The sequence below is a fragment of the Gossypium hirsutum genome, chromosome A09 (assembly GCF_007990345.1).
Source record: "Gossypium hirsutum isolate 1008001.06 chromosome A09, Gossypium_hirsutum_v2.1, whole genome shotgun sequence".
NCBI classification, from domain to species: Eukaryota; Viridiplantae; Streptophyta; class Magnoliopsida; order Malvales; family Malvaceae; genus Gossypium; species Gossypium hirsutum.
This window is the reverse complement of record NC_053432.1, coordinates 41,406,971-41,424,970: the sequence shown is the minus strand read 5'-3', so window position 1 is coordinate 41,424,970 and position 18,000 is coordinate 41,406,971. Positions and strand designations below refer to the sequence as shown.

General features: G+C 33.0%; 1 protein-coding gene across 1 annotated transcript; it reads left to right on the top strand.

The window, feature by feature from the left end:
• Positions 1-318: 318 nt before the first annotated feature.
• Positions 319-17,598, top strand: LOC107888846 (protein CASP). The gene is made up of 19 exons (XM_016813097.2): positions 319-804; positions 1,537-1,647; positions 2,202-2,380; positions 3,173-3,322; positions 5,009-5,097; positions 5,303-5,412; positions 5,574-5,668; positions 6,100-6,155; positions 6,939-7,101; positions 12,470-12,562; positions 13,642-13,770; positions 14,013-14,132; positions 14,400-14,480; positions 15,235-15,342; positions 15,469-15,612; positions 15,705-15,806; positions 16,443-16,522; positions 17,202-17,294; positions 17,380-17,598. Exons 1-19 carry the CDS (start codon positions 720-722, stop codon positions 17,438-17,440), a joined length of 2,049 nt encoding a protein of 682 aa, XP_016668586.1. The 5' UTR covers positions 319-719; the 3' UTR covers positions 17,441-17,598.
• The last annotated feature ends 402 nt before the right edge of the window (positions 17,599-18,000 follow it).

Genomic DNA, 18,000 nt, shown 5'->3' with positions numbered 1-18,000 from the left:
TATAATTGATTAAACTTGTTTATTAATTTTTGTATTCAAGCTCAAACTCAAGCCCGACTCAATAATTAAGTTTACGGTTAATAATATATATTAATGATAGTAATGTAATTTAATAATATAAAAAAATAAAAAAACTTGATGAAACTTGCAAACCGTTCGAGTTTAAGGATTACTAATCTCGAATTTGACTCAATTAATAGCTCAAATTCAACTCAGTAGTTATAAATCAAATTCAAATATCGACCAAATACCAAATCTCATTTACGCCCTAAATCCTTAAATATAAACACACATTGAAACATAAAATTTAATTTTATCCTTAAAATATTCAATCCCATCACTAGCAAATTAAGTGATCTTATAAATTAAGCGATCTCATCACCATTACTATTTTCAATTTTACCGGAACCGATCAAATTAACCCTAAGCGTTTAACCAAATCTAGTAAGCTTGAAACCGCAACTCAACCGAAAACTGAAAGGAGAAAGCTATTTATTTTTATTTTATTTAAGTTTTGTTCTGAAAGAAACTTTAAAGATCCACCAATTCGGTTCAAGGCTTTTACAGATCTACGAATCATCCAAATATATCCTAACTCATTCTCGATCTTATTACTCTCCTTACCGCTACTTGAAATATTGGAATTAATTCAAATCCTTACAATCCATTTTCAACCAACCTAAAACCCTAGCATTTGGCGAGATCCGAATTCCCAAAAAATGGATGCTCCGCAAGGCGGATCCGACGGCGACAAAACCAATCCTTCCTCTTCTCCTGTCTCCGTTGTCTCCAATTTCTGGAAAGGTATCATCAAGTTTAGCTTCATTCGGAATTATTCTTCTTTAAGTGTTAATTTTGTTTTGTTCAACCATTTCCATTGGAGTTATATTTAGATGTTAACTAATCAGGCTGCATTTTTTGTTGAAAATCTTAACTGCTTTTAGTTTGATTTTTTACTCTTTTTCTGAGGGTGGGAGAGAAAAATGAGACACGAAATCAGAAGAGGTTGCCATTTCTATCCATGTTCAAAAAAAAAAAATCAATCTTCCAGAAAATTGGATAGTTTTGGAAGGAGAAAGTGTGAAAGATGAGTCAAGTACTGCAAATTTTCAATATTCTCCAATTTTTTCCGTCTGCATCTGTGATGGTTCCAACAAAAATAATTAGGAAAAGAATTTTTATCGGTTTAGACTGTTTTGTATTATTAAATTGCGCTTATATAATTCTTATTTATGATAGAATTATAAATAGAATCAGTAACATCTAATTAGTGATTGATGAGATTTGAATTCTTAGTGAATTCTACAATATATGGTATTTTTAGTTTCACCTTATGTTTATTTCCTTTTTTATATTAAATCATTTATAAAAAAAAATATGTATTTATACTTCAGAAGTATAATGTAAAAAATATATTAGTAATAACATTTATTCTTGTGCAATATGCATGACTATGTTCTGGTATAATCAAATAGGAAACTAATTGTTCTTGGGATGAGTATTAATTTCCTTTATGTCTTTTTTTCTCTTTTGCAGAATTTGATCTGGAAAAAGAGAAAAGTGTGCTTGATGAACAAGGACTCAGAATAGCTGAAAATCAGGAAAACAGCCAGAAAAATAGGCGGAAGCTTGCTGAGAGTACAAGAGGTATTGTTTTCTCCTATATGTATGGCATGTTTGTGCTGTAATCATAAAAAGACTCTGCAGCATTCTTTACAAGGATGCAGGGTAGCCTAATGATGCTATGTTTTCTAACATTATACTGTTGAGTTAACATACTATTTTCTAGGTGCATGTTGATCAAAAGTAGACATGAGTGCCAAATCCTCAAGTGTCTCATCCTTTTTATTTTTCTTTAAAAATATTAATATTGTTATTATCATGATCATGATCATTATTATTATTATTATTATTATTATTATTATTATTATTCTTCAAATCAAAGAACTCTATCAAATGCAAAACTGCTAATAATTTCCATTTTTTGGTTCAGTTACTGGGAAGCAAAGTAAGAACAGAAGGTTGAGAGAATGCTATTTATAGAGAAAAACTTAATATCAGTTACTTATTACTGTGAAAGTTAGACGAGTTGAAAATTTTCCCTTTTTCTTAGCATCCATGCTCATTGATTTCCTTTTGCTATAGGTTTACTCTGTATAGAGAAATGCCTTAGTCAAATTCATTGTTTCTCATCATAACAGATTTCAAGAAAGCTGCGCCAGAGGAAAAATTAAGTTTATTTAATTCATTACTTAAGGGCTACCAAGAAGAAGTTGATAATCTTACCAAGAGGGCAAAATTTGGCGAGAATGCTTTTCTGAACATCTATCAAAAGCTTTATGAGGCTCCTGATCCTTATCCTGCTCTTGCTTCAATTTCTGTAAGTGTTATCTCTGATATATGGTACTTATAATGAGATCCCACTAAAATTTGCATTCTATTAGTTGAATGCCTCCCTAAATTCAGTTTTTAATTGACTGGAATTCTTTAATGTCGACCAATGAATTATTTGTTTGAGATGTTAGGTAACACTAAGGTTCAGACATACATTTTTGGATTCAAATTAAACAATGCTTAGGGGTAGTATTTTGGTGACACTAATTATTTAACTGTGTGCAAATGGTCTCAAATATTACCATTTTTTTTTCCATTAGAGGGGAAAGAGTAAAACTACCAAATGAATTTCTATAATAACTTTTTTATGCAAAATTTTACGCTAGTGTATCTAATTCTAGCTTTGAAATGCATAGAAGCAATTTCACTTGGGTTACATCAAACAACATAACTTTTTTATGCAAAATCTTACGCTAGTGTATCTAATTCTAGCTTTGAAATGCATAGAAGCAATTTCACTTGGGTTACATCAAACAACAATCTTTATGGAATATAGCACAAAAAAATAAAAAAAAATTAACATATTTCTTTTTGACATTTTTTAAAATTTAACTGGGAAGAATGTTATCATTCCTAAAATAAAAGTATGCATGCATATACCATGTTGTAGTTGAAAACTGTAAAAATGTTGACAGAAAAAAATTATCATTACATTTTCTATCCTTTACTCCCCTCTATGTATGTAGCTTCAGGTCTTCCAAGCAAAATTCTCTCTTTTTATGTACTTTTTAATGTACTACATGCGAGTTTGTTTCATTGGATTCACATACTTCTTCAGGAGCAAGATCTAAAAATCTCTGAATTGGAATCTGAGAACCGGAAGGTGAAAGTTGAGCTTGAAGAGTTCAGAACAGAATCAATGCACTTAAAAAATCAGCAGGCAACGATAAGAAGACTTGAAGAGCGGAATAGACAATTAGAGCAGCAGGTTAGCAGTGCTAATAAATGTACTTTCAGTAATGCAGTGTTGTGTTTTTATGTTTTGTGATCTTACTTAAACTGGTCTTTTGAACTGGTGATAAAGTGACCATGATGATAAAGTGACTCCAAGAACATGGCCAGAAATTCAAAAAATAAATAAAGGAAAGACTTGTAGTATATATTAGTAAACAAATGTTATTATAGTATATATTAATAAACAAACATATAACATCAATTCCTCAAGTAATTAAAAATAATGCTTGGTTGAATCTATTTTTGTATTCATAGAAAGCGTTGGCTTGTTGTCTTAAACCTGACCTTTTCCATAGAATTTGTTATAAAATCTGAATTTTAGCCCAATACCCAATCTCTGGTTATTTTCTTTTATATTTACTTCTTTTCTTCATTCTAGAAGTAGGCATCTTTGTTTCAGTTGTTGGCATCAAGAAATTACTTGTCATCACTTTGAAACTAATGTTAGAGACTTGCAACATAAAATTGATAAGTGATGCATGTCATGGATTAGTCTTTCCTTTATCTAGTTGAATCTCTATCTTCTTATGTTTTTTCACTTCTTTTTACATTTTGTTTGTTTTTCTATGGACAATGAAGCTAAGAGAGTGGCTTTTGTTATTCCAGTTGATATTCATTTCTAGGTGTATGTATTCTGTGTTCTACAGTCTATCTGTCGATGTTGCAAGATTTGGCCTCATGCTGAATCTAAAACAAATTAAAGCACATGAACTATACGGAACATAAAACATAAAGGAAGTAAAGAAGCAGCCAAATCTCCGAAGTTCATATTTGTCAACTTTAATGTGCTAAGCATATAACACGCATGAGATCAAGAGTCATTCCTTAACTCCAAGATGTAGTGATCTTGAGTTTTCAAATAACCCTTACCTTTTTGAATACTAGGAAGGAATCCAGACATATGAATAAGAAAATCTTCTTCAAGGCAGGATCGTCAGGGCGTGTTCCTAGGCGTGCCTATGCCTTGTTCCTTAGTGTTAGGCAACAAAAGTGCCTTGGACCGTTCTGGTTGAAGCTAATTTGATCAGGTGCACACCTGATGTGCCTAGGCATGCTTGTCTGCAAGGCAATAGGCATAGAAATAGCCCACCTGATTGAAGTTCTCTCTAATTTCTTTTTGAAATACAATAGTGGCATGTCATGTTTATTGCATTTTGGCTTGCCTTGCTTTTAAAAGAAGAAAAATAGAGGGCTGACTTAGGATGTTGCCTTTTATTATCTACATCTAGGTTCAACCATTGATTTAGTTAATTTGCCTTGAGATATAATCTTACACAGGAGAATTATGATTATGTTAATCATAATTATAGGACAATTAACTTTTTTTATTTTGTTATAAATGTGGTTTAAGATGTATGTCAAAGAATCTAATGCTTAATTCTTTTTTTCGATTTAAGATGCATGTCAAAGAACCTAATGCTTACTTTTTCTTGCTGGTTCAATGATTGGGTTCATGTTAGAAATTTGTTGTGATGAAAATCTAGCGAAATGTTTTGGCAATGTTCCATAATTCTTATCTACACAGTTCTGGCAAGTTAAGCATCATTGCCTTCAAGTTTTCCCTTGCCATTTTCCTTATCTTTATGTTTTCACCCCTTCAGTTAAATTATTTTATTTTTGAAGTATACAGCTGAATGGTTAATCTTGGCCTTGCATTCAGATGGAGGAAAAAGTGAAAGAAATTGTGGAGATGAAGCAGCGCAGTTTAGCAGAAGAAAACCAGAAAACTCTAGAAGTCTTAAAAGACAGGTATCTTTTGCTCCTAGTGGTTTAGGTGTTAGATATTCCTGTCTGTTGTCAGACATATTCCTTTCTTCATGCAAAAGTATTAGAATGTAACTCAAATTGCACCAGAATTCCATTATAATAGTTGGTGTGTAAATAGCTCTCTTAATGATTCTTTAACTTCTAGTATTATGTTCCCTGATGTATATAAATTATATACTTCATGCAGGGAGCAATCTTTGCAAGATCAATTACGGCAAGCTAAAGAAAGTGTATCAAACATGCAAAAACTGCATGAACTTGCACAGAGCCAGCTGTTTGAACTTCGTGCTCAGTCAGGTGAAAGGCTGACCTGACTGTTCTGTTCTACAAATCTGTTATTTGACTCCATTAATCGTCAAAAGAAGTTTTTTTTTTTTTCATTTGTTTTGTTATGTTTTCCACTCTCTGGGATTATGTGCCCTTGCTTCTAGTGTCTTACACTGTCTTTAACCATGCAGAGGAAGATAGGGCAGCAAAGCAATCTGAGGTCAACCTTTTGATGGATGAAGTAGAGCGAGCCCAAACTCGGCTTTTTAGTCTGGAGAGAGAGAAGGTAGATTAAAAATATAATTTTTAGCTTATTCTGACACAATAAACATGTCATCCATTTAAGATCTTGATTTACCAATACGAGAGCAGATGGAGTATAGTTGCATATGGCAATTGATACTGACCTAGTTAATAAAAAGGACTGCTGCGGCCTTTCTTCAACTTGGAACTATTTGGTTGCCTATTAATCTCTGTAATAATTATTTAATTAAAGGCTTCAATTTCTGCATTGTGCTACTTATAAATAAATCCTTGAACCTAGTTAGTTTAGTTAAGCAGATCATGCTTGCAATTTTTATTCTGATATGCACTGTAGTGGGTTCTGCTGACATAGTGATTGCAGCATATTAAGATTTTGCAAGCATTATTATTTTTATTTGTTTAGTTGGTATATATAAGTTTGATGTTCCATGTTGGTAATTGGATGCTTTGCAGGGGCTTCTACGCTCACAATTGCAGTCAGCAAATGAAGAGTCAGAAAACAAGAGAAGGTAAAGTTCTCCAGTACCATTAACTGTGAAAAGTGCTATCCTTTCTAGCTATTATATTTTCCAAACGAAATGAGTGAAAAAGGTACTTGTGTCTATTATTATAGGCTTGAATATCTGATACTTGATAACTGTTTTCATGTTTTATTTTACAAGGTTTTTACATGTCATGTGAAAGTGTGTAGTTTTGATTGTCATTGGGGTCAATTTTCTGTGCATTTGCAGAAGGTCATAAATACAAAAACCTTTTTGGTCTAGGACGCCCACTCTTTAATTTCTCGGTATATATAATTTGTTGCTGATAAGCTTTTATTTTGGCTCTTCTCTAATCACATGTTCCTTCACGTCCTTAAATTTCTTCCTTTCTTCGGTTCATATATAGCTACGCATGCTTGAATCTCTTGGGTTTATCTTTGACAGTTGGCTGTATAAACATTGTTTCTGAAATTTGAAATGTCAAGTTTCCTGTTAAAAACATCATTTTATTCGAAGTAAAGGCCATATAGACATTGTTAATGGAATTTGAAATGTCAAGGTTCCTTTTAAAAACATCATTTGATGTGAAGTAAATATGTTGCATGTTTAATGAGGTATAACTTCTTAGCAATTGTTTTCTTGTCTCTACATCATATCATTGCCTTCTATGCTGGTCAAATATTGTTCTATATGTGGTATGTGAACAATTATAGTAGCTCTTTTGTTCATTCGTGTTTATATCCATTTTTCTACAGTTCCCATGTTATATTTGCAATGTGTTTTTCTCAATTGATCATTTCTTCGACACAGTGATGTAGATTCAAATGCCATACTTGAAAACTCCCTAAGTTCCAAAGAAAAGATAATCTCTGAGCTGAACATGGAACTTCACAATATTGAAACTACCTTTTCCAATGAACGAGTGCAACATGTCAACGAGATCAAGAAGTTGAATTCGTTGCTCAATGAAAAGGTAGAAAACCTTATTGCTATTTTTTCCTTACCCAATTAGTGCAATGTGTACTAACTGTACTTTTTTCTAGTCTTAAAAAATTGGGTAATTATGCCATTTATGTTTCACTTTAGTTATGAAACACCATGTAATACTTCTCATCATGTGAAACATCATATTTGCCTTCACCTATACATTGTAACTACCTATGATAACTAGAAGTTCTAGGTTGAGCCTTCTAGAATTAGCATTCCATCAACTTCAACTACACAAAACATTACCCAATTACACAAATTAGTATAACTTTTGTAATGTTTTATATAATTGCACTATTAAACAAAACATACTCAATTATACAAATTATTACAACTATGGTAATGTTTTGTATAATTACACAAAACATTACCTAATTGCACAAATTGTTACAAATATTCGTAATGTATTGTGTAATTACACAAAACATTGCCTAATTACACAAATTATTACAGATCTCATAAAGTTTTGTGTAATTACACAACATTGCCTTATTACACAAATTGTTACAAATCTAATAAAGTTTTGTGTAACACAAATTGCACAAAACATTATCCAATTGCATGAACGATTACAACTTTTGTAATGTTTAATGCAACATTGAAGCTGATTAACATTGAAGCTGATGGAAGGCTCATATAAAGGAGCTTTTTTAGAATTGTCCTCATGATAACAGAATGAAATCATAGGTGTTAATGTTAAAAACATAGCCAAAGGGGGTGTAAGTGCAATTTGCCCTTTAAAATTCAGTAGTTATTCATTCACAAAAAATTCCATGATTTGGTACTTAACATATTGTGTTATGGTATTCAATTTTTTCCTTTTCTAAGTGTTTTGGTAATTAATATTTTCCTTCACACTCAACACACTACCTTTGATAACAGAGTGAAACCATGGGTGTTAAATGTTAAGAACAAAATCACGTAGAGTATAAGCACAATTTACCCTTTCAAAGTCTATAGTCTGTTCCTTTACCGTTGAATTTCAAAGATGAAAACATAATTCAGATGAATAATTTTAGAGAGGAACACTGTTATTTTCTCTTCTTTCATAAACATGAAGCTGCTAGAATTTATAGGAGAAAAATGACATGTTTACCACTAGTTTTTCGATAATTCTAGTATTAATCAAATCCCTTAAATTGAGATACAATCAAATTAAATCTTGAAATAAAATAAAATAAAACAAGAGGGATTCTAGGAAAATCCTTCATAATCTCTTTTTTCAAACGATGAAACTAGAAAAATTGATTCCTAAAGTGTAGGGATTAACCATGGAATTCTAACCTCCTTTCAAGTTAGAGAATATATGTTGATCATTCCAAGCTTGGAATTCAATTCCTCAAACTTTATTCTTGAAAGAGCTTTTGTTAGAACATTTGTCCCTTGGTGATGAGTAGGTGTGTAAATCAGGTTCAATATTCCAGCTTCAACCTTTTCTTTTATAAAATGGTGATCTAGTTTTGGTTCTATCATTATGAATAGGATTTCTAGCAATACCTCTTGCTGCAAAATTATCAAAAAACACCTTTATCAGCTCTCTTGTTGAGATCCTTAACTCTTCAAGTAACCTTTTCAACTATAATCCGTCACATATACTTTGAGCTAAAGCTTTACACTCTACCTTGGCACTAATCCTAGAGACAACAGACTGTTTCTTGCTACAGCAAGTTACCAAGTTTCCCCATACAAAGGTGCAGTAGCTTGTAATTGATCTTTGATCTATAATGGATCTTGCCAATTAGCATCCAAGTGGACTTCAACTCCTTTAGTTGTTCCTTTCTAAAAGAATGTTCTTTTACCATGAGTCATTTTCAAGTATCTAAGAATCTGATAAATTGCTTCAAGATGTTCTTCATTTGGTTTGTTCATAAATTGACTTACAACACTAATAGGGAAGCTTATGTCTGGCCTTGTGTGGGACATGTTTATAAGCATTCCTAAAAGTCAATATCTTCCTACGTCAAATGGTGGAGTACCTTCTTTGAAACCTTTTTTATAATTTGATTCCATTGGAGTGTCAGCAAGTTTGCAATTTGACATTCCAATTTCTTTTAGTAAGTTGTACTTTCGTTGTGAGACTACAATACTTATTTTTTGAACCGACAACCTCCATGCCTTGGAAATATTTTAATGGTCCTAGGTCTTTTATCTCAAACTTCTTAGCAAGTACTTCTTTCAAGTAGCCCATTTCTTCATTTTTATCCCATGATATTGTCAACATAAATAATGAAAATAGAAACTTCTCAATTATGAGAGAATTTTGTAAATAGGATATATTAGCTTGACCATGGGAATACCCATAATTCTTGGTTACCTTTGTAAACCTGTCAAACCATGCTCTAAGTTACCTTTGAGAAAAGCATGGTGTTTTTCGAGAGAGGCTTGAGACTATAGAGAGACTTTTGAAGCTTATAGACTTCGTTTGTTTTGGCTCCTGTCTCAAAGCATGGTGGAATTCCATGTAAACTTCTTACAATCACCTTCAAGAAAAGCAATTTTTATGTTTAACTAGTGAAGAGGACCATTGGGATAAATTGCTAGAGATAGCTAAACACAAACAATATTAAGCTTTGCAATAGGAGCAAAGGTTTCTTGATAGTCAATACCATAGGTTTAAGTAAATCCTTGGGGAAAACCCTTGTTTTGTAGCGACTTACACTCCCATCTAGATTATGTTTGACAGTGAAAATCTGTTATCCCACTGGTTGCTTCCTTTTTGCCAAGTCTAAGAGTTCCCAAGTACCATTCTTCATAGGAGCATTCATTTCTTCTTGGATGGCAGCCCTCCATTTTGTTTTTTTTAAAGCATCATGAATATTCTTTGGAATTTCTACATTGGATAAATTAGTAGCAAATGGTCAATATTTTGATGAAAGATTATATAATAGGGAATAAAGTTTTAGGTTAGATGATTGGTACATCGTCTTACACCTTTTCTCAAACCAATAGGAATATTAAGATCATAAAAAATATTAGTCTGAGATGTTTTACCTAGAACATTTGGACTTGAATTGGATTCATGGTTTTGCTCAGGAAGTGTGTAATTTTGTTTCCTCTTGAGCCTTTTTCTACATGGAATAAACAATTAGTTCTTTGTCAATTGCAGATTGTCTGCGGGATGGGAATATGTGTGTTAGTGTCTGGCTTAGCTTTTGGAGGATTCATGGTTGTTGGATTGAGGATGGTTGTTGGGGAATGGAGGTTGTGGGAGGAATGGTTGACTTGATTTTAGGTGGGATAGATGTGGCAGGCTAAAAACTACATTCTTGTATTTTAGAATTGTTCTCTCCCTAAATGGAAGTTTTTGGACAATATAGTTGATTTTCAAAAACTTAATATTTGTAAAAGTATAGAATTTCCTAGTTACATGTAACACTTGTAACCTTTTGGGTGGGAGAGTAACCAAGAAAAAGACATTTTATGGCCTTTGGATATAGTTTGCTTTGATGTTGTTGATGTATATGAACAAACGCTATGTACCCAAACACTTCTAATGGTAAGGATGAGATGAGTCAAATATTTGGGCAGGAGAGAAGAAGAGATTGGCAAGGCGTTTGAAATTTTAGAACTCTTGAAAGTCTCCTATTAATGAGTGGCTGTAAGAATGGCCTCACCCCAAAAATGCTTGGGAGCTCTCATGTTGAACATAATGGATCTGGCTACTTTTGGGAAGTGTGTGTTCTTTCTTTTTGTTGTCCCATTTTGTTGGGTTGTGTCAACACACAAACTTTGATGCACAATTCATTTGATCTATAAGATATTCTTCAAGTATGGAATTGAAATAGTATTTGGCATTATCAAATAGAAATACCTTTATTTTTGTTTGGAATTGTGTCTGGATCATGTTATTGAAAATTTTAAAGATGTTGCCTGCCTTTGTTTTTTCTTTTGTTGAGTATACCCAAGTTATTTGTCTGTGATAATCAACAAATGAAACAAACCACCAATCTCCTGAGGTGTTGTTGACTCTAAAGGGTCCCTATATGTAGCACTTTGGATCATTGCAAAAGGATGGGATGTTTTATACCCTTGGATTGAATAGTTGTTTCTCACATGTTTGGATAATTGACAAGCTTCACATTGGAAAGTCTCAAGATTGTTTTCATTGAAAAGTGTCAGGAATAATGTTTTTAAATACCGGAAATTGGCGTGACCTAACCTATAGTGCCACAACATGATTGCACTATCATTATTGGAAGAATTGAATAAATTGGGAATGACACACTACTTGTAGTTTGAGTTTGTTCTCCAGGAGTATTAGGACTAATAAGAATATAGAGCCCGGAAGGTTCCTTAGCATTGCCAATCATTCTCCTTGATTCCTAGTCCTCAAATTCACAAAGAGTTGGTAACACAATTCATATATTTGGCGAGTCTGCTAATGGACAGCAAATTACAAGTCAAATTGGGAACTGATAGCACAAATTTTAAAATCATTCTGTCAGTGATAACTATTGATCCTATCCTTGCCACTTTGGACAATGTACCATCAGCAGTACAAACCTTTCAGAGTTTGGTCTGTTAGTAGTAAATAATGTAGCTTTACTAATTATATGATCTAATGCACCTGTTTTTTTGGTGTGCTCAAAGCCATAGGGAAATTACCTATTTTAGCAATGGAGCATCTTCCAATGATATTGTCGATAGCTATTACGAAGGCTGGGCCTTTTTTTGTCATAAAAGAATCAATGTTCAATCGCTGATACCATGTTGAATTTTAGAGATGAAATTACAATTGAGAGATTAATAAATTATAGAATTTCAGAGATGAAAATAGAATTGAAATGAATATTTTCAGAGAGGAAAATTTTATCATTTATCCTTATTTCAAAAAGATGAAGCTGGTGGAATTTATAGGAGAAAAAATAACATGTTTGTCACTACTTACTCCTCAATTCTAGTAGTAATCAAATCCCTAAAGGAGATGCAATCAAATTAAATCCAGAAACAAAAAATAAATAATAAAACAAGAGAGATTCTAGGAAAAACTTTCTTAATCTCTTTATTCAAGCAAGGAAACTAGAGAAACTAATCCTTGAAGTGTTGGGATTAACTTTGGAATTTTACATTTACAAATAATTTTTATAATTTGCTACTTAACATATTTTACTTATTCTTATGGTAACCAAAATATAATTATTAGTTTATATAAACTTTTACTGAGCTTGGAGAATATTCATCTATGGTGCTTTATTCAATGTGTTGGAAATAGGGCTCTGATTAGAGTTGACGTTATTGTGTTTCTTATCTTTATTTCCGCATTGGTTTTATATTTGTTGAAATGAATGTTCTTTTGTTTGTAAGAAAGGACTTTTTCCCCTTATATTTCCCTTTTTATCTTCTATGCAAATCAGGATGTTGCTCTTGAGGAGATGAAGAAAGAACTTAAAGCAAGGCCAACAGAAAAGTTGGTTGATGATTTGTGTAAGAAAGTGAAAATTTTGCAGGTAAAACCATCCTTTTAAGGGTTTCTTGTTTACGTTGATCTCCTTGGGCAAATTAATTTTCAGTAGGTACCAATTTTTAAGAATTTTGTGTAATCAAGTTTCTGAAATAAAGATGGTTCTAAGTTCTCAAGTTTTTACCAATTCCTTTAGGTAACTAATTCTCTTAGTTGTTTTGCTTGTACTGTACCTAGTGATGCTAACTTCCAATCATACAAGAATTACAAGAAACTCCCTTTGATTGTTGCTTTTACTGGCTCGCATTTTACTTTTGAAGCAAAAGTAGATGTGCTTTAATTTTTTAGACAAAAAGAAATGAAATTTTTAAAGATTTGAAGTTAAAATCTTAAATCTTCTTAATAGCATAATGTACTGTTCTACTTTTATATAAATAACTTTCCTCTAAATTGTAGCCATTGGCTCTTTTTTTCCCTCCCTCCCTCTCCCTCTATCTCTCTTTTCAGTTACATATGATATTGCCTTTTACTCTTCACTTTTACCTTTTAGTCTATGTTTCTTGACTCTTCAATTTTTTTTTTAAGTGCTTATGTGCAACACTTACGTCAATAAATGGGTATGATGGATATGATCTCCAATAATCCTCCAAATACATGGAAAAACTAAGAAAGATCTGACCATAGCCATGTCAGACACTTACCCGCATCACACACACACCCAAGTCCGAGTAACATAGCTTTTAGTAACTTTAGGAAGCAAGAAGCAAGAAGCAAGAAGCAAGTGGCTTTCATTAATCCCCATAGTTGCTCGACTCTTGAGGAGTATATGTTTTTTAGCATGTGGGAATAGTTGATGTTTCACTTAAGCATCTTTTTACCGGTGCCGGTGACTTGTAGCCATTTTAGTATCTTTTTGTTGAAGAGGGTATATAATTGCCAATTAAGGATAATAAGTATGTTGAGGATGAATTGGTGTTTAATTTGTACTCAAACTTGTATACTTTACATCAAAAGTCTGTTTATGTTGCTTTACATTTTTATATTTAAAACGAAAAAAGAAAAAATTGTTGTCTGTCTTGCTCTGGTTGTTGCAGTTTAATGTATTTCTCATCATTGGCTGTATAGGCAGTGGGTTATAATTCAATTGAGGCTGAAGATTGGGAAGCAGCTACCAGTGGGGAAGAGATGAGTAAAATGGAATCTCTTCTTCTCGACAAAAATAAGAAAATGGAACATGAACTTACACAGCTGAAGGTATGTTTTGGTGCTTTGCTTCCTAGTTTTTCTTTTTCCCAATTTTCTCCAACAAAGATAAATATAAATTAGATCTTGTCCAGAGGAAACTATACAGAAGTCGATATCTTGTGGATATCTGCAGTTATCATATTTCATTTACATATATGGAGAAATTTGGATATTAGTTAGATTTTGATGCTTTTGATCTGTTTTAATTATCATGTACTAGTTGTGGTCATGTATCTTTTACTGGTTTTCAGGTCAAACTTTCCGAGAGAACATCTTTGCTGGAAACAGCTGAAGGCAAAATAGTAGAACTCGCGGAAAAGGTTAATGAACAACAAAAGCTGATACAGAAATTAGAAGATGATATATTGAAGGTTTGGATTAATTTCTTCCAAGATTCTGAAAATGGCAATTTTAATCAGCTGCATTATGTTCTTACAGCATTTTCCTTAAATGACTTCCTGGCTGCTGCATATATGTGAATTCTCTTTCATAGTGAAAGACTGAAACTATCAGCCTCTCTATTTTGTTCCATCCATGGATATAATGATATTGGACTATCTGAAACAATTCTTTGATTATGCAAGATCCGCATACTGCAGCCTTTCTTTTTCATCCGCATCTTTTTATCTTCAATGCAGGGTTATAGTTCCAAAGAAAAGAAAGGAACTCTTTTTGATGATTGGGATCTTTCAGAGAGTGGAGGGAATGAACTTTCCGAGGTATTTTTGCTTCTGTTTGTTACTCTACATGTATAACTTACCAGAAAATATATCCTTTAAGATAGAATTTTTGTATCAAAGAAAATAGGAATTTAATTAACATGGTGTTTGTACTTTTATACTTGCACATTGTACTCGGTCATATTTCCTATTTAAGCTTCACTGCTTAATCCTGTCTTGCTTCATGTAATTTTTAGCTATTCTTGCCAGCATGAAGTATAATTACCTGGGAACTTGATACCTCAAAGTGTGCGGTTCTGGGAAATTTATTAGATTCTTTCTTAATCTTTTACTTATTCATTTATTATCTTTATCTTTTCCTTTTCTTTCCCTTTCCCTTTTCCATTTTTTGTGCGCGTGCGTGGGAACAAGGGGATAATTACTCAGATAAAGGGTCCTCTGTCAAGAAGTCAGATTGTCCAACTTAAACTGAAAAATTAGATGCGTGTACAGAATCTGTGTCAACAACACTTACAGAGTTTCTTCATTTTAAATGTTAGGTTAGGAAAGTATTTAGTGTCATATGTCCTATGTATTCATTGAGTGCAGCATTACCTTTTGAGACTGTTGGGCCACATATGGAGGTATTGTTGAAAGAATCATGTTTCTGACTAGGAACGTTCAGTTTTGCATTTAAATTCTTGATATCATGGACCATAGTAAATATTTATTGACAGGAAATGTTTTGCAAGTGAAGTAACTCAATTTTCACAATGAACTCTGATTTATTATTTCATTTCCTATTATGGAGCAGAACACAGATCAGAAACAAGTTTCCGCAGATCAAGACCAAAGCTCAATGCTGAAGGTGATCTGCAATCAGCGTGATCGATTTAGGGCACGTTTGCGGGAAACTGAAGAAGTATGCCGTCCACCTTTCTGCACATACTTGCATTTGTTTCAATTTTTATTTAATGGAATTCTTATTATATGCATTAATTTTATGGTTTCTGCAAAATAACGTTGTTGAGTGTTCCATATCTTATAGGAAATAAGGCAATTAAAGGAGAAGATAGGGGAGCTAACAACAGAACTGGAGAAAACAAAAGCTGATAATGTTAAACTTTATGGAAAGATTCGTTATGTCCAGGATTATAACCAGGAGAAAGTAATTTCTAGAGGATCAAAGAAGGTACTTGTTGCTTTTAGTACATTTCATGATTCTCGTTAGTGCCTATAGTATCATATCTTGAAGCTGTCTTCTTGTATCTGATCACCTTTCAGTATGCCGAGGATCTTGAAAGTGGTTTCACCTCAGATGTTGAATCCAAGTACAAGAAGATATATGAGGATGATATTAATCCCTTTGCAGCATTCTCAAAAAAGGTTGGTAAACTTGAGCTCCATTCATGAAATATGTAGCTCTGTCAGGTTCACATATATCTTGCGATCTAGTTTGGTTTTGAACTTAGGCATGTAGAGTTCCCTTTGTTGTTTGATTCATCACAAATTTACAATATTTTAGAAGAGAAGAAACTGTGGGTGTTCACAGGCTTTTTTTTATTATATGAACTAAATCAGCTTAATTTTCTTAGTTACATATCTTCAAGCATAAATCAGATTTTATATTTGTGCCATACATTCCATCATACATGCAATGAATGATCTGATAATTCTGGTTTCTTTTGGAACAATGCTCAAATATTCTCTCTTTGCAAGTATCAAGACTGATTCAAAATAAGATGTCGATACACACCCTTGTACGTTGCTATGAGACATTTTTTTATCAAGCAAATATAAATGAAGAAGAATTGTCCTTGTAAAGCTTATTTTAGTTGGGAACAAAGTTGAACAGCCAAGAAATGCAAACTCTCAGCTTTTTACCATCCATGCCAACTCATATGAGAACATCGAAATAATCCAGTTAACATTTACATTCATGGAATCTTCAAGTTCAGGTCACATTTTTATTCATGCTGTTTGTTGGGCATAATAGAATAATCAGTTTCATTTATTACATAGGAGAGGGATCAAAGATACAAGGAGCTGGGCTTCAGAGACAGAATCACACTCAGCAGCGGACGTTTTCTTCTGGGAAACAAGTATGGTTTTGTTTCATCATCTATTGCATATACAGTGTATAGTATTCTTTATTTGGTAGGATCTCTTGTCCCATTTCTTGCATTTTTCTTTTCAGAGTGTATATACACATTTGTAAAGGTGGCAATCACGCTGGTAGATTTGGGGTGTCTAGCATTGTGAGGAGTTTAGGTCTCTGTCTTCTTTCCACTTCATTTTTTTTTCTTGAGGATAGTCACTCTTAAGTGGGTGAATATAGGTTTCACGTAGGTTGGGTATGTCTTTAGTAGGCTCAACTTTTTTTCTCGTTTTACTTTGCAAACAGCAAACCGAATGGTAATTGGATCTGGGGTTTGGATCATTTAAGGCAGGATGATTGTGTAAGGTCGTTGACTTCATTCAAATGCTTATTATAGGTCAACTTTGGTCCGAGAGTCGTTCCCTGTCTACAAATGTGCATTTGTAAATGAGCAGAATTTCTATGTGCATGTACCTTTACATTCTTTTGGGTGTTATAGCCCTTGTATATATCAAATAAGAATAGTAGTAGCACATTTTTGTTGGGCCGTGGTTAAATTAATGTGGTCACCATTGTATAAGGGAGTCTGGAGCAATTCTCTCCGTGACATGTGGACGCAATAATACCTGCTTGCTTAGAAAATTTGTTGATTTGCTAATGAAATACTTGGTTTGTAAGTGCAGGTATGCTCGAACGTTTGCATTTTTCTACACAATTGGTTTGCATATCCTAGTGTTTACTTGTCTATACCGAATGTCCGCTCTAAGCTACCTCAGGTGATAATGTGCCCTAATCATTAATATAACTAAGCCAGATTTCCTTTCAGATTAATCTGACTCCAAGTATTTTTTGTTAATGCAGCCATGGCTCTGAGGAAACTGCCGTCGTTGAGAAAAACTTGAACCGCCCGCGTGGATATTAGTGACATCTACCCTTAGCCATTTCTTAATTTATGGTTTGTTCTTGTGAGAAGAATATGGCATTGAAATTAAATTTACCAACTTAATAAACTGTACATGTAACACAATCATGTTATGTTCAAAATAGCTAATACTATACATCCCTGTCTTTCGATCTTAAGTTTTTGCTCAACTTGATTTTTTACGCCATTCTAATTCTAGTGCACGTATTTTTCTTTTAAAAAAATTGAGATTATTGTCTTAAAAATGGAGGTGAGGAAATTCGATTTCAAAATATTTCTTTTTGAGGAAAATGCCAGCTGATAATAATAATAAATTAGGGGGAAATACAAAGTCTTGAAACTCGGAAGAGATAACGCAAAACAGCAGGTTGAAAAATCAAAACTATCGAAGAAATGAAAAGTCTGGGTAATCAAAGTCACAAAGCTTCAGCCAAACATTTCCGTTCTTCACTGAGTAGACATCGAATCCAACCATTAGCTAGTTCAAGGCGTGTAACACCATACTTTCTACTTATTTTAATATTGGATTTATTTTTTTCTTCTTATTCGTGAATACTATA